The following is a 12,022-nucleotide window of genomic DNA, read 5'->3' on the forward strand; positions in this document are numbered from 1 at the left end:
CAATGACCAATACGAACATCTGAGCATGCAAGGTACTTTTTCCAAACTTCTCGTCTGTTTTCGAAGTGCTTTTTTGCCCCACTGGGTTTAGCAGAATTCCAACGTACTATAGCCGTTAACATTTCTGAAGCACACCGCTCAACCCCCTTCCCCCGAGCCCTTTGCCTCGGCCTAGGCGTGCAGGTCTCCACCCCACCAGAGCACACCCCCAGGTCCCCGACTCCTCTCCCCATCCCCCCAGCTTCCTAACCGCATGGCGAGACTCTCCAGGCAGCCTTCCTCCAGTGCGGGCAGTCGCAGGGCTCCAAGCCCGTCTACCCTAGGTCGGCCACACGTGTCCATTCCCTGGGGTGGGGGTGGGGGTGGGGGGTCGCTCTTCCCGCTAGGCTGCTGATTGGTGCCTCCCCCTACCCCACCCTTCCCGCCGCACTCCAGCCTCCATCCTACTTAGTTCCAGCTTAACCAGCCCCACCACCTTCCTCCCTCAGAGAATAGAGCCACTATAGAGCTCCCTGAAGCACCGTTCTTGGCTGGAATAAAAGCGTTCAAGAACAGGTGGAAACCACTCCGTTTCGCTGGGCCTCATATTTCTAGCGTGGCCAGCCCCTGATTCTCCGGTACTACCCTCAACATCAATAATAACTGAACTCTCCCACACGTGCACATTTCTGGACCTAGCCCCTAGGAAAGCACCACCCAGCGGGCCCTTTAAAAGGACGCGACCACTAAGGACAAGTGGGGGGTGGGAGAGACCCTTTTTGTCCTCCCTCAGCAAAGTCCTTGAACTCCTCAGTCTCAAACACCTGGGAAGCGCAGTGCGTCTCCTAAAAGTTCACGGGGGACAGCCTGCTCCCTTCAGGTCACGCACTTCTTGCTTCTTGGGGTGCTCGGTCCCCTCTCCCCTCCCCCTTCTGTTCCAGTGCAGCTGTCCGGGCTGGGGGTGGGGAGTGGGGGCGGGGGTTGTTGTTGTGGTGAGGGACGGCCCCGCCCCCTCCTCGTGGGCGGCCCCTCCCCCAGGCCCTCTGTTCGGCCCCCCCTCCCCCGCCCCCCAGCCCCATCTGTTTTCCCCAGCGGTGAGTTGATTACATTGTACGGGACCGGGGGCGGCCGAGGCAGCCGCAGGATGGGGCGTGTGCGCGGACCCCGCCGGCAGCCGGAGCCGCAGCCGCCTCAGTGAGTCGGGCCCCCGATCCGCCCCCGCCCGGCCGCCTGCCCGCCCCCGGCTCATGCTCGAGCCGAGCGGCGGCAGCAGCGGGACCAGCAGCCTCCGCCGCGCCGCCGCCCCCGCCCGAGGAGCCGAGCGCTGAGGCGCTGCGCCGCGGCGGGAGTCCGAGGCGAGCGGGCCGAACGCGGGCAGCGTGGGGCCGCCGAGGCGCGCTCCGAGCCCGGGGCCGCCGCCGGCGCGGCTGGGAGATGTGCCCGGAGGAGCGCGGCGCGGCCGGGCTGGGCGAGCTCCGCTCCTGGTGGGAAGTGCCGGCCATCGCGCACTTCTGCTCGCTCTTTCGCACGGCGTTCCGCCTGCCCGACTTTGAGATCGAGGTGAGTGGCCGCGCGGGGCGGGCGAGGCGGCGCGCGCTGCGCCCTCTTCTCCCGGTGCCCTCCGAGCGTCCCGGGGACGCGGCGCGGGAGGGAGCGGGGGCCCGAGAGACTTTCGCCGGGAGTCGGAGCCGGGAGGAGGGCTGGGAGGCGAGGGCACGAGGCGCGGCTGGGCAGGGGGCGGCGGGGGCCGCCCGGCTCTGCCCCGGGCGCCAAGTGTGGACGCCGGGCTCGGGACGCTCGCTCGGGCGGCCGCGGTGCCGGGCGGCGCTCCGGGGAGGCGCGCGAGTCGGCGCTTTTGTGGGAGTGGGACCGGGCGCTCTCCCGGGACTTCTCTGGAGGGGCTGAGTGTGGGGCGAGAGTGCGTGCGCGCTCCCCTCCCGGTGCCATTGAAGCGGCGAGCCAGCTGCTCGGGCGGGGACGGGGACGGGGACCGGTGCGGGGGGGCGCCGGCGCGGGATTAGCTCGGACCCTCGCGGAAGGCGGCGGGGTGGGGGCCCCGCGGAGCCGGGAGTGGCTCCCCCACTTAGGCGGGCGCGCGAAGGGGCGCCGCACTTTGCCGAGTCCCGGAGGCCAGCACCTCGCGGGGGGCGCTTCGGGCCAACTTCGGGCCGGCGGGGACGGGGCCTGGACGCGGGGGCGCGCTCTCCTTGGGGGAGCCGCCCGGCGCCGAGCCCCTGCGCAGGGCTCCGAGGCTGCGGAGGGAAAGTTTGGGACTCCGTTATTCTTTAACAGCTCCTTTCCTCTGGGAATATACAGCCCTCTTTATTCCGGGAGCTCGGGAGCTCTTTTGAGTTGATTTCGCCACCATTATCCCTGCGGGCGAGCGTGGAGGAAAGGGATGGCTTTTTCTGGCCAGGCCGAAGGTGCTTTGAGACCCGAGGCTTTGTGATAACTGGACTGAAATCGGAGGGTCCCAGGAGCACGGATGGTGGCGGGAGCTGGAGGAACGGAATGCACACGATGGCTCAAACCAGCAGCCAGTCCCAGCAAGCATCCTCTTTTATTTTTATTTTTGGAAGGGGTGTGAAATAGTTGATTGGTTGGCAGATTGAGTTGCTTTCTCTTCTAGGGCAAGACGTGTAGTGACTCACCTTTCACCTTTGGACAAAGGTGACTGGAAACTGTGTTGGTCAGTTTTTGTTCCCAGTTCTGCCAGCGCGTTTGCCGACGGAGTCATCAAAATTAGAATCACTCTTTTGGAGGAGGAAATCGTGTTGCCTCCCCACCGCCTTGTATCTTACTTTCTGCCATTTTCGGGTTGACTTTAATTCGTTTACTTCTGAGGTCTTTGCCTCACCTTTATTTTTAGATGCAGTCGTGTTTGTTGAAATACCATTTGCTTCTCATATGAATGAAGTGTGGGAACTTGCTCTCGTCGGAGTTAATGAAGTCGGGAAAATAAAAAGATCAAAAGGGTTGGGGATGGGAGAGTGAAGAGGAATGTAGACTGATAAACTAGGTCCACTCGCTGGCTATTGGCGATTCTTAGTTCCTTAAGCTGATTAAAACAATGTGATGAAATCGTGGGCTTCTCTGGTTTTTAGGAAGATGTAATCGCTTAGGCATTTTACGCAGTACCACAGCGTTTGTTTTCAAAGTTTGAACATGAATGGTACAAGCGTGGTTTTTATAATAAATATTTATTTGAGACAACTGTTTATATTGACTAAAGAAGAAAAACTACCACAGAAATTAACGATTAGGAATCTTAAAAGTCAGGAGATGTTTAACGATTATTCTGATGTCCTGCATTTTCTTTTAGTTGGTGTAAAACCGTGAATAGTTTAATTCTATCCTGCCGCTCAAAATGGTGGCTGTGGTGGGAGGTGTTGACTGTGACAGTGCCATCTTGGGTGCTGGTAAATTGTCCTTTAACCTTTTTTCTTCCTTGTAAGATAGTAAAGTTGAGGTGATGCTGAGATTACAAGTTTAGGGTTTAAGGATCATTCTAAAAGTACTGTTGGAAAAACTTCACTCATCTCTCAAAATCCATATATTCCCATTTCGTTGATGGAAAAATAGAGGCAACTCATTTTGATTTCAGTACTACAACATATGTAGAGTAACCTATAAATAACTTGTTTTCTGTTGTAAAAAATAAACTTACAGTTTCTGAGAATTAGCTGGTTTAATTTCTAAAGGAAATGTAAGCAAACAAAAAATCATTTCAGCTTACATGGTGGATAATGAGGGTTATTTGATCAGGGTTATGTGACTGTTCTTCTCTAGTGATTCAAGTATTTCTTGGAAATGACTTTTTTGTTAAAATATATGCTATTTGAAATCCATGCAACACAGATGAATATTTGGATTCCAGCATTTACACATTTTAAGAACTGTCCACACCTGCTTTACTTGGAGATGTTCAGTAAATGGATAACAAATGAGAGTGACTTTTTCCCCCTACAGTTCTTGTATAATCTATTTCATGTTAGGTATGTGTTAATGTGGCTAGTGCAAATTTTTTTTTTTTTTTTTTTTGAGACACAGTCTTGATCCGCCACCTGGGCTTAGAGTGCAGTGGTGTTGTCCATCATAGCTCACTGCTGCAACCTCAAACTCCTGGGCTCAAGCAGTCCTCCCACCTCAGCCTCCCAAAATGTTAGGATTACAGGCATGAGCCACCTGGCCCAGCTAATAATGTAAATTCTAACTTAAGGTTTTCAGTAGTTATCAAAAAATTAAAATTTTTAAAATTAATTTATAGACTTCTGACAAATTTAACTCATTGACAGTGTAGAGCTCATTGAAGACATTATCAATTTTGATTCTCTAAGTATAAGTAAATTATTTTTTTTAGGTGATTTAAAAAAAAAATCAAATAGTTTATTGTCCTGACAGTTTGAGAAACAATCCCTTGGTTAGACTTTATGAAGCAGTGGAAGACCTTTATAAAAGGAAAAGAACAATTCTAATGCTGAGTTTTACCTGTTAGGCCATGTGGAAAGGACTTAAAATCTTAATTTACTACAGCTTTAAAAGGTAGGAATGATGAATAATACCAAATGGTAGAAATTGGATATCAGCTTTTTCAGGAAACCAGTTTTCAACTGTGGGAAAGATCTCATTTTATCCTTGACCACCCGGCTGAACCCATGGATTTATAGAAAATTTAAGAAGTAGAATCCTCAAGGACTTGGCTTCTATTTATCTAAAGTGAAGCAATCTCTAAGATAGGTGAAGAAGGGCTGGGAGGATTCATGCAGCAATTCTGCGAGAGGTTAAGACCTCCCACTTAGAGAACTGGTCCCCAAAGTGTGGACATTTTTATTTTTGTGTGTAAAAAACCTTTTTACCCCTAGTGGAGTACTCAACTTTGAATGTAGGGGATTTCTTTGGAAGAGTCAGCATGTATGATTCTTGGTTGGTTTTAGGATATGTTTAAGGACTTGTATGTTGCTGGCCCCCAAATAAGGCTTCTATAATCATGAGACTGAAAATGTGTGAGTATATAATAATGATGATTTATTTGAGCTCAAAATTCCTAGTTTTAAAAATAGTACGTAAACATTATATAAAACTTGCAAATATTGTAAAATGTAGTTAAAAATTGAAATCACCCCTAATCATCATTCAGGGATATATTAACTGTTAACATATTTAAAAATTCATAAATATGGTCACAATATATTCTTGCCATGGGTTAGGTGGTGTTTTTATTTTCCAGATGAGAAGATTGAGATATAGCTGGACAATAGTAGATTAATGACACTGAATTCAATAGTTGGTATCGTTAAGGACCCTACTGTGTACTTAGCAAGGAACTTGGGGATTTACCAAAGAAGTTTTTAACTAGCCTTTGTCTCAGAAGATTCATTATATGTTAATATTTCAGAACTAGCAATTGTATACCACTTCAATCAAATCAAGGATTTTATAATTGTTTAACATTCTAGTGGGTTAGGTTGACTAAATTTTGTCCTTCAAGAAGAGCAAAAACAGTTACTTGATTTCCCCCAAAGATTTACTGCTGTGTTTTTCCCTAGCCAAGTTTTCTTTACAGTGAGTATAGTGTCTCTCTCCACTAAAGTGAGGTAAGGGAGGGTAGGGTTTTCAGTGACCTAATCTAAAGTTAATCACGATGGGTGTGGGGCTGGCATGGTGCCTGTAGGTGACTATTTGAAAATGGTCTTGGAGAATCATTTGGATGGTTTGTATAGTAGCAGCGTGATCGAAATAACGACTGTCCTGTTTTTTTTCCCTGAGTGTCCTGCCTTTGAGTACTTAATTCTTTACCTTGTATCTCCTTTCTGGTAGTGATGATCTGGGGGAAGTATTCAGATTCTTGAGTTCCACACTTGGTGCTTCCTTGGATCCAATCCCTTATCAAGAGAATCAAGACATGAATTAAACATTAAAATAAGAAATAGAAATTGCTAAGAGAAACTTGTAAGTACATCAGTCATATCAGTGGTTCCTAAACCTGGTGCCCAGGGATGGCCTATAGGAGACTTTGTGTTGGTGTGTGTATGTGCCGTTTGCTGGGGAAAGGCCTGTCAGTTTCGTCACATTCTGGAAGAGGTCCCCAACCATGCAAAGGTTAAGAGGTTTTGAACTAGATCAAGGAATAAGGTGGCCTTTGTCAGAGGAATCAGAAGCCTAGTTTCATGACACAAGATGTACTGGATGAGGAGTTAAGAAACTTGTATTCTAATTGTGACGCTAAGTAGCTCTGTGACCTTGGGCAAGTCAAAATAACCTAGTGATAAATGACACTTCCATACTACTTTGTACATTTTCAAAATGTTATCTCATTTTACCCTTAACTGTCCTTAACCATAACCATGAGGTAGGGGTTGTCCTCATTTTACAGATGTGGAAATTAGAATTTTAGAGAGGTTAAGTTGCTTGCACAGGGACTCTCACCTGGATCTCAGGTTTTTTAAATTCCAGATTCTTTGGTCTTGCTACTAACTACGTCATACTATTTCTACTTCAGTTTTCATTATCTATAAAATGAGGGGCCTACCTGTAAGTAATGGCTGAGATTCCACAGTGCACATCTAGAGTTCATTGGTTCTTAATAATGTTGGGTGGAGAAGATCTTTTAAAACCTCTGCTAAATTAAGTGCAGAGGAACAAGTTCATGTATTCATTCATTTCTTTCAGCAAATATTTATTAACCACCTACTGTATGCTAGGTAACGTACTAGGTGCTGGGGGTACAGCTGCGAACATAACACAGAAATACCTGTCCCCTTTAGTGGAATGAGAGACAAGCAAATTTGTAAGCAACATATATAATGTGTCAGAGGGTCACAAGTAAAGTAGGGTGGAGGCATGCAAGTTGAGAGTATGGGTTGTTGCTATTTTAAATAGGGTGAGAAAATGGCATTTGAGTGGGACTGAAGGAGGTGGCTGATTTAAAACGATTTAAAAATTAGTAATTTGTCACACCGATCTCTTTAACATAAGATATCAGGTGATAAAATGTCTTATAAAGATTCAGGATCTATCTGTTCCTCTAAGGAGGAAAGCCCAAGAAAAGGATTTGAATTACAGAAGACCAAATCTTTATGCAGTTTGAAATCCTGAAAGGGGAGAATGTTCTCATGCTGTAACTTCCAAAAGCAAATGCCTGCTCCCCTTTCTATTTATATCAACATTTTGAAAGGGAAGGTCTTCTTTCTTTCTTTCTTTCTTTTTTTTTTTTCCTGTGCCTACTCTGTGAAGCTTCAGAGGGGCAGTTGGGATCTTCTACAGTTTAGAAAGGGCATTACCCTCTCTGAAGGACAGTCTGTGTTAGCACCTGGCCTGCTTTACAACGGAAGTTAAGTTTGGTCTTGCTTAATTTTCTGGAGCACAGATAGGAAAGCCTAAAATACAACTTGGCAGCATTTGGTACTACCAACTCTCTGTCCCTTTGATCAGGAGAGACTTGGTGTTGGATTCTATGGTGTGTTAGGGTCCAGAATGAGGTGCACTGGCAGTATTTAAAAACTGCAGGCACAAGGGTACAAATGCAGTGGGTAGACAGAGCCAAGGGGGAGCTAGTTGTTAGATCTAGTTGATGCAATTGAACACATTTTCAAAAGGGAGCCAGCAGAAACCTGTGTCGTGGGCCCACTTCTGTCATTAACTTAGGCAGATCACTTTGGGGTTCAGGTGCCTCATCTATAAAATGGGAATTTTAGATAATTCCTAGGTATTTCCTAGGTTTAAAGTTCTATGATTTTAGGAATGTTTCTCAGCCTGCATAGCACTAGTTCATTCAGAAAAATCACTGATCTCACCGGTTAGGATCCATGTTTTACAAATTAATTTGGTACGAAGGCAAAGCTGCAAATATCTATACATGGAATGTTTACAGATTATATGAATTTTTTTCTCTTTCTCTGGAATCTTGTCTGCAAATAAGCTACTTTGAAAGTAGCTTTTGAGACATGAAGATTGACATTTTCACTATCTCTAGTGTTCTCAAACTGACCTAAGATTTTGTACTTTGAGATTTTGAGGAATTATGAAGGATGAGGCTTTGAATTTTATTATTCTCCTTTAACTTTTTTAAAGAGATGGGGTCTTGCTATGTTGCCTAGGCTGGACTCAAGAACTTCTGGACTCAAATGATCCTTCCATCTCAGCCTCCCGGAGCACCACTGTGCCTGGCTTCATTTTACTTGTTTTGTTTCTTATGTTTAACATCATTTATACCTAGTTTTTTTTCTTTTTCTTTTTTTTGAGGGGGCACAGGGTCTCACTCTGTTGCCCAGGCTGGGGTGCAGTGGCATGATCACAACTCACTGTAATCTCAAACTCCTGGGCTTAAGTGATCCTCCTGCCTCAGCCTCCCAAGTAGCTGGCACTACAAGCATACCCCACCATGTACAGCTAAATTTTTTATTTTTTTTTTTGTAGAGACAGGGTCTTGCAATTTCTCAGGCTTATACCTAGAATTTTGGATAAAATCCACTTAGAGCTTCTGGCTTGTGGCTTGCCTTTGGTTTGACATTGCAACCTTTTCAGATAGTTATTTTGCCCTTCCCCCATATTTGCATATTTCATTGGATGCTGTTCCTTGGATGCTTTTATTATAGTTTCATTACATTAGCTCTAACAAATATTAATCAGCTTATATTGGACTTGGGGGTAGTCTTTTTTTTTTTTTTTTTTTAAAGAGTTGTTTCAGTTGAGAAAGGAATGGTTGGATAATAATACTGAGCTCAAGAATCTGTGGGTTCCTTTAAGCTCAGGGTTTCGCAACCTCAGCACTATTGATATTTTGGGCTGGATAAACCTTTGTTGTGGGAAGCTGCCTTGTGCTTTGTACATTTAGTGATATCCCTGGCCTCTACCCTCTAGGTGCCATAGCACCCCCAGTCATGAGAAAAATGTCTCCAGACATTGCCAGATCTCTCCTGGGGGGCAGGAGTGCCCCCATGAGAATTACTACTTCACGGTGTAGGTAGGATCCTTACATAGAAGGCACACTGCATTTGAGGTAGGTGCGTTTTTCCTTCTGATGGTGATTTTTTCCCCCTAAACACAAACCTAATATTTTGGTTATAGGAATTGGAGGAAGTTTAAAGTTGCTCCCAGATGTGCATGTCATCAGCAATTGCACATGTCAGAAACCTGGGAAACAGATGTTTTATTAATTTTTTTCTTTCCTGGGGAGTCATTTAAGGAAAGAAGAGTGTTTAGGGGTAGTAAGGAAAGAATTCTGAGGCTGACTGGGTTTGATAAAAGAAAGGCCTTCCTCCACAAAAGGCCTCCCTCAGGCAGGGCCTGGCTGCCTGGTGCTGTGGTGGAGGAGGGGTGGAGGGGCCTGTGCCGCCGCCTCCGGCTGGAGCGGCTGCCATCGCCTGTCAGGGCACAAGGCTCTTCTTGACAGATCTCTCAAGCATTGCACAGTGGCGAACTGGGGAAGGGGGGTTTATCCATGACCAGGTCAAAAGTTCAGTGGGACCTATGTTGAAGGTGTGTGTGTGTGTGTGTGTGTGTGTTTAGTCCGGACATAGGCATATATAAAGTTTATTCTAACATCATATTTTTCAATGTAGAACACACCAACCACAGGACCCTTCTTGAGGCCGCTCTAAATAATTTTCATGATTTTTCCCATTTGATTTTTCTTTCAAGCAAGTGTGGTGAGATATTTTATGGATTTAAATAGATTTTTATTTTGCTTTGGGAGTGAATTGTTACTGTGATGGTGACTTAAGCAGTCTGGTGCACTGTGAAGGGCTTTGAGCTGCTTGGAGGAAAGACTGTAGGACTTCCAGGAAATGGTATCACTTACCTGTGGCTTTTGAAGATGTCTTTCACTGAGAGTGCACGTCTCCCAAGTCCTTATTTTCGTCCCCACAGAGACCCAACACCTTACTTTTTATTCTTTATCTTTTTTGGCTGGAACCAAGGTCATGCCACGTTTTTGTTTTCTCTCCTACTCCATTGTTGTGCTCATCTCCTGATGGCCTAGGGTTTGTTCTGGGCCTTGGTGGAGAAGGGGTAGAATTTCTGGCCTGCATCAAGGTGTTAAATCCCAGAATTTGTGTAAATAAGTTGGTGTGAAGTCAGTCACTTTTGCAGCCAAGATCAGTTATCTCCTCCATAGAGGACAGATGACCCCTCAGAATAATTCTCTCATGTGCTCTCTTTTGTACTTTGTTATCCACACATCCATTTAAAATGTGATGTGTTTTATGTAAAAATATATGGAAGATAGTGTTTCATTCTCCTGTTCAAAGTCCCTGACCTCAGCTGGCCTTTATGAAAGATATTTGGCTGATTTGAATGATGTAATGTTGCTTTAACTTTCACACTGTAATGGTCAGCTTTTAGCTTTGATTCTGCAGCCCAGACTCCTTAGGGGCCAAGTCAGGTCTACTCCTCCTGTGGAGTGGGCTTGCCGGAGTAACTGTCTGACTTTGCAATATGTCACTAAGGCATGTGGACACCTGAATTAAACATGTGAAGGGTTGTCACACCAGACTGTGTGCACATCCTTCTGTGCCCCTCCCCCCACCCGTAACCTCCAAAAAAAAAAAGTGAAAATAGAAGAAGTGATAGGGCCACAGTTACACTAACTGCTTCACTTTTTTTAGTGCTGAACTTTTAAATCGCATCCAATTAATAATTCCTGAGAATGGAATAAGTATAGCTGAGAATGCTGTTAAGCAGTCTTGTTGACTGTAAGAGTGTTTTTATCCTGGCCGGTTCCTTTTAATGAACACCCCTTCCCTGAGTGTTCATTGTTTCAGCAACAATGGCACTAAGGACAGTTGATTTGCTTGACAGAAAATGTGTTAAATTAACAGATCTACTTCTTTAGCAAATCCTTTCTCTCCTCCACTCCCATTGTGTGTCTTCTGTCTTCGTCAATGGTTGTTGGCGAATTCTTTTAGGTGTGAGGACAATTTTTATAACAGAGTCCTGGAGTTCTTTGTTTGGGGAACACTGCTGTATGGGGGAAAGGTGATTTAAAGAAAATTTTCACCTGTTGCCATAATTAAGGGATTTGATTGTGGAGTTTTTCCACTCTTAGACTGGTATTGATTTGGATCAGTGTCCTAGAGAATGGTACTAAGTTTCTCACATTGTTTCTTAAAGACTTCGCACCTCATTCTCCTTTGTGTTGTTAAAGCAGCCACCCAGCCCATCTTATAAGATGTTGAGGATTGGGAGGGGAATATACTTAATTGACATTGAGCATGCTTGTGTTCTCATAATCCTGGATTGTCATCATCTTCAGTGATATGCCCATCTTCATTAACTAAGACTCTACTTAGATTTCTGTAATGCAGCTTTTAAAAGTTAAAGTGGTTTTTTTTTTTTTTTTTTTAAATTTTAGACACAGGGTCTTGCTCTGTTTCCCAGGCTGGAGTGCAGTGGTGTGATCATAGCTCACTGCAACCTTGAACTCCTGGGCTCTGGTGATCCTCTGGCCTTAGCCTCTCAACTAGCTGGGACTACAGGTGTGCACCATGACACCTGGCTAATTTTTAAATTTTTTGTAGAGACAGGGTCTCATTATGTTGTCCAGGCCGGTCTCAAAATCCTGCACTCAAGTGATCCTCCCACCTTGGCGTCCCAAAGTGCTGGCATTATAGACATGAGCCACTGTGCCAGCCTTAAAGTTGAACTATTATTTTTTTTTAAAGTGGAAAACCTGAAATCCCAATCAGCCTCCCTTGTGTTAGTGTCATCATTATTAATATTAAGGTTGCAGAGGTATGTGACAATTCCTATTCTCCCACTGCCCTGGGGAATTAGAGTTTAGGGTGGCAGTGATATAGTGCAAAACCTATGTTGTGTGCCATATCAGTGATAGGGAATGTGATTGCTGTAAGAGTTCTGAGGAAGACAGTGATGATGAGTGAAATGCTTCCTGCAGAAAGCAGGTAATCAGCGTATCTGCCTAGGTAAGAGAGTTCTTTTCTTACGAGGGGCTAGTAGAAATGGAGAGAAGATACTAGAGGCAACCTTGCAGCAAGCCTTGAATGCCAGGCTCACTAGTGTTAATCATTTTTCTTCAGGCAGTAAA

At 45.5% G+C, this 12,022-nt stretch overlaps 1 protein-coding gene across 1 annotated transcript in view; it reads left to right on the forward strand.

Moving 5' to 3' along the window:
* The first annotated feature begins 1,413 nt into the window (after positions 1 to 1,413).
* CECR2 (CECR2 histone acetyl-lysine reader) overlaps positions 1,414 to 12,022 on the forward strand; it is a 141,312-nt gene continuing 130,703 nt past the window's right edge. Inside the window, exon 1 of the mRNA XM_069489862.1 lies at positions 1,414 to 1,539. Coding sequence (XP_069345963.1) covers positions 1,414 to 1,539 — 126 coding nt within the window. The remainder of the gene's footprint in view (positions 1,540 to 12,022) is intronic.

This window comes from Eulemur rufifrons, chromosome 16 (genome assembly GCF_041146395.1).
Source record: "Eulemur rufifrons isolate Redbay chromosome 16, OSU_ERuf_1, whole genome shotgun sequence".
Taxonomy (NCBI): domain Eukaryota; kingdom Metazoa; phylum Chordata; class Mammalia; order Primates; family Lemuridae; genus Eulemur; species Eulemur rufifrons.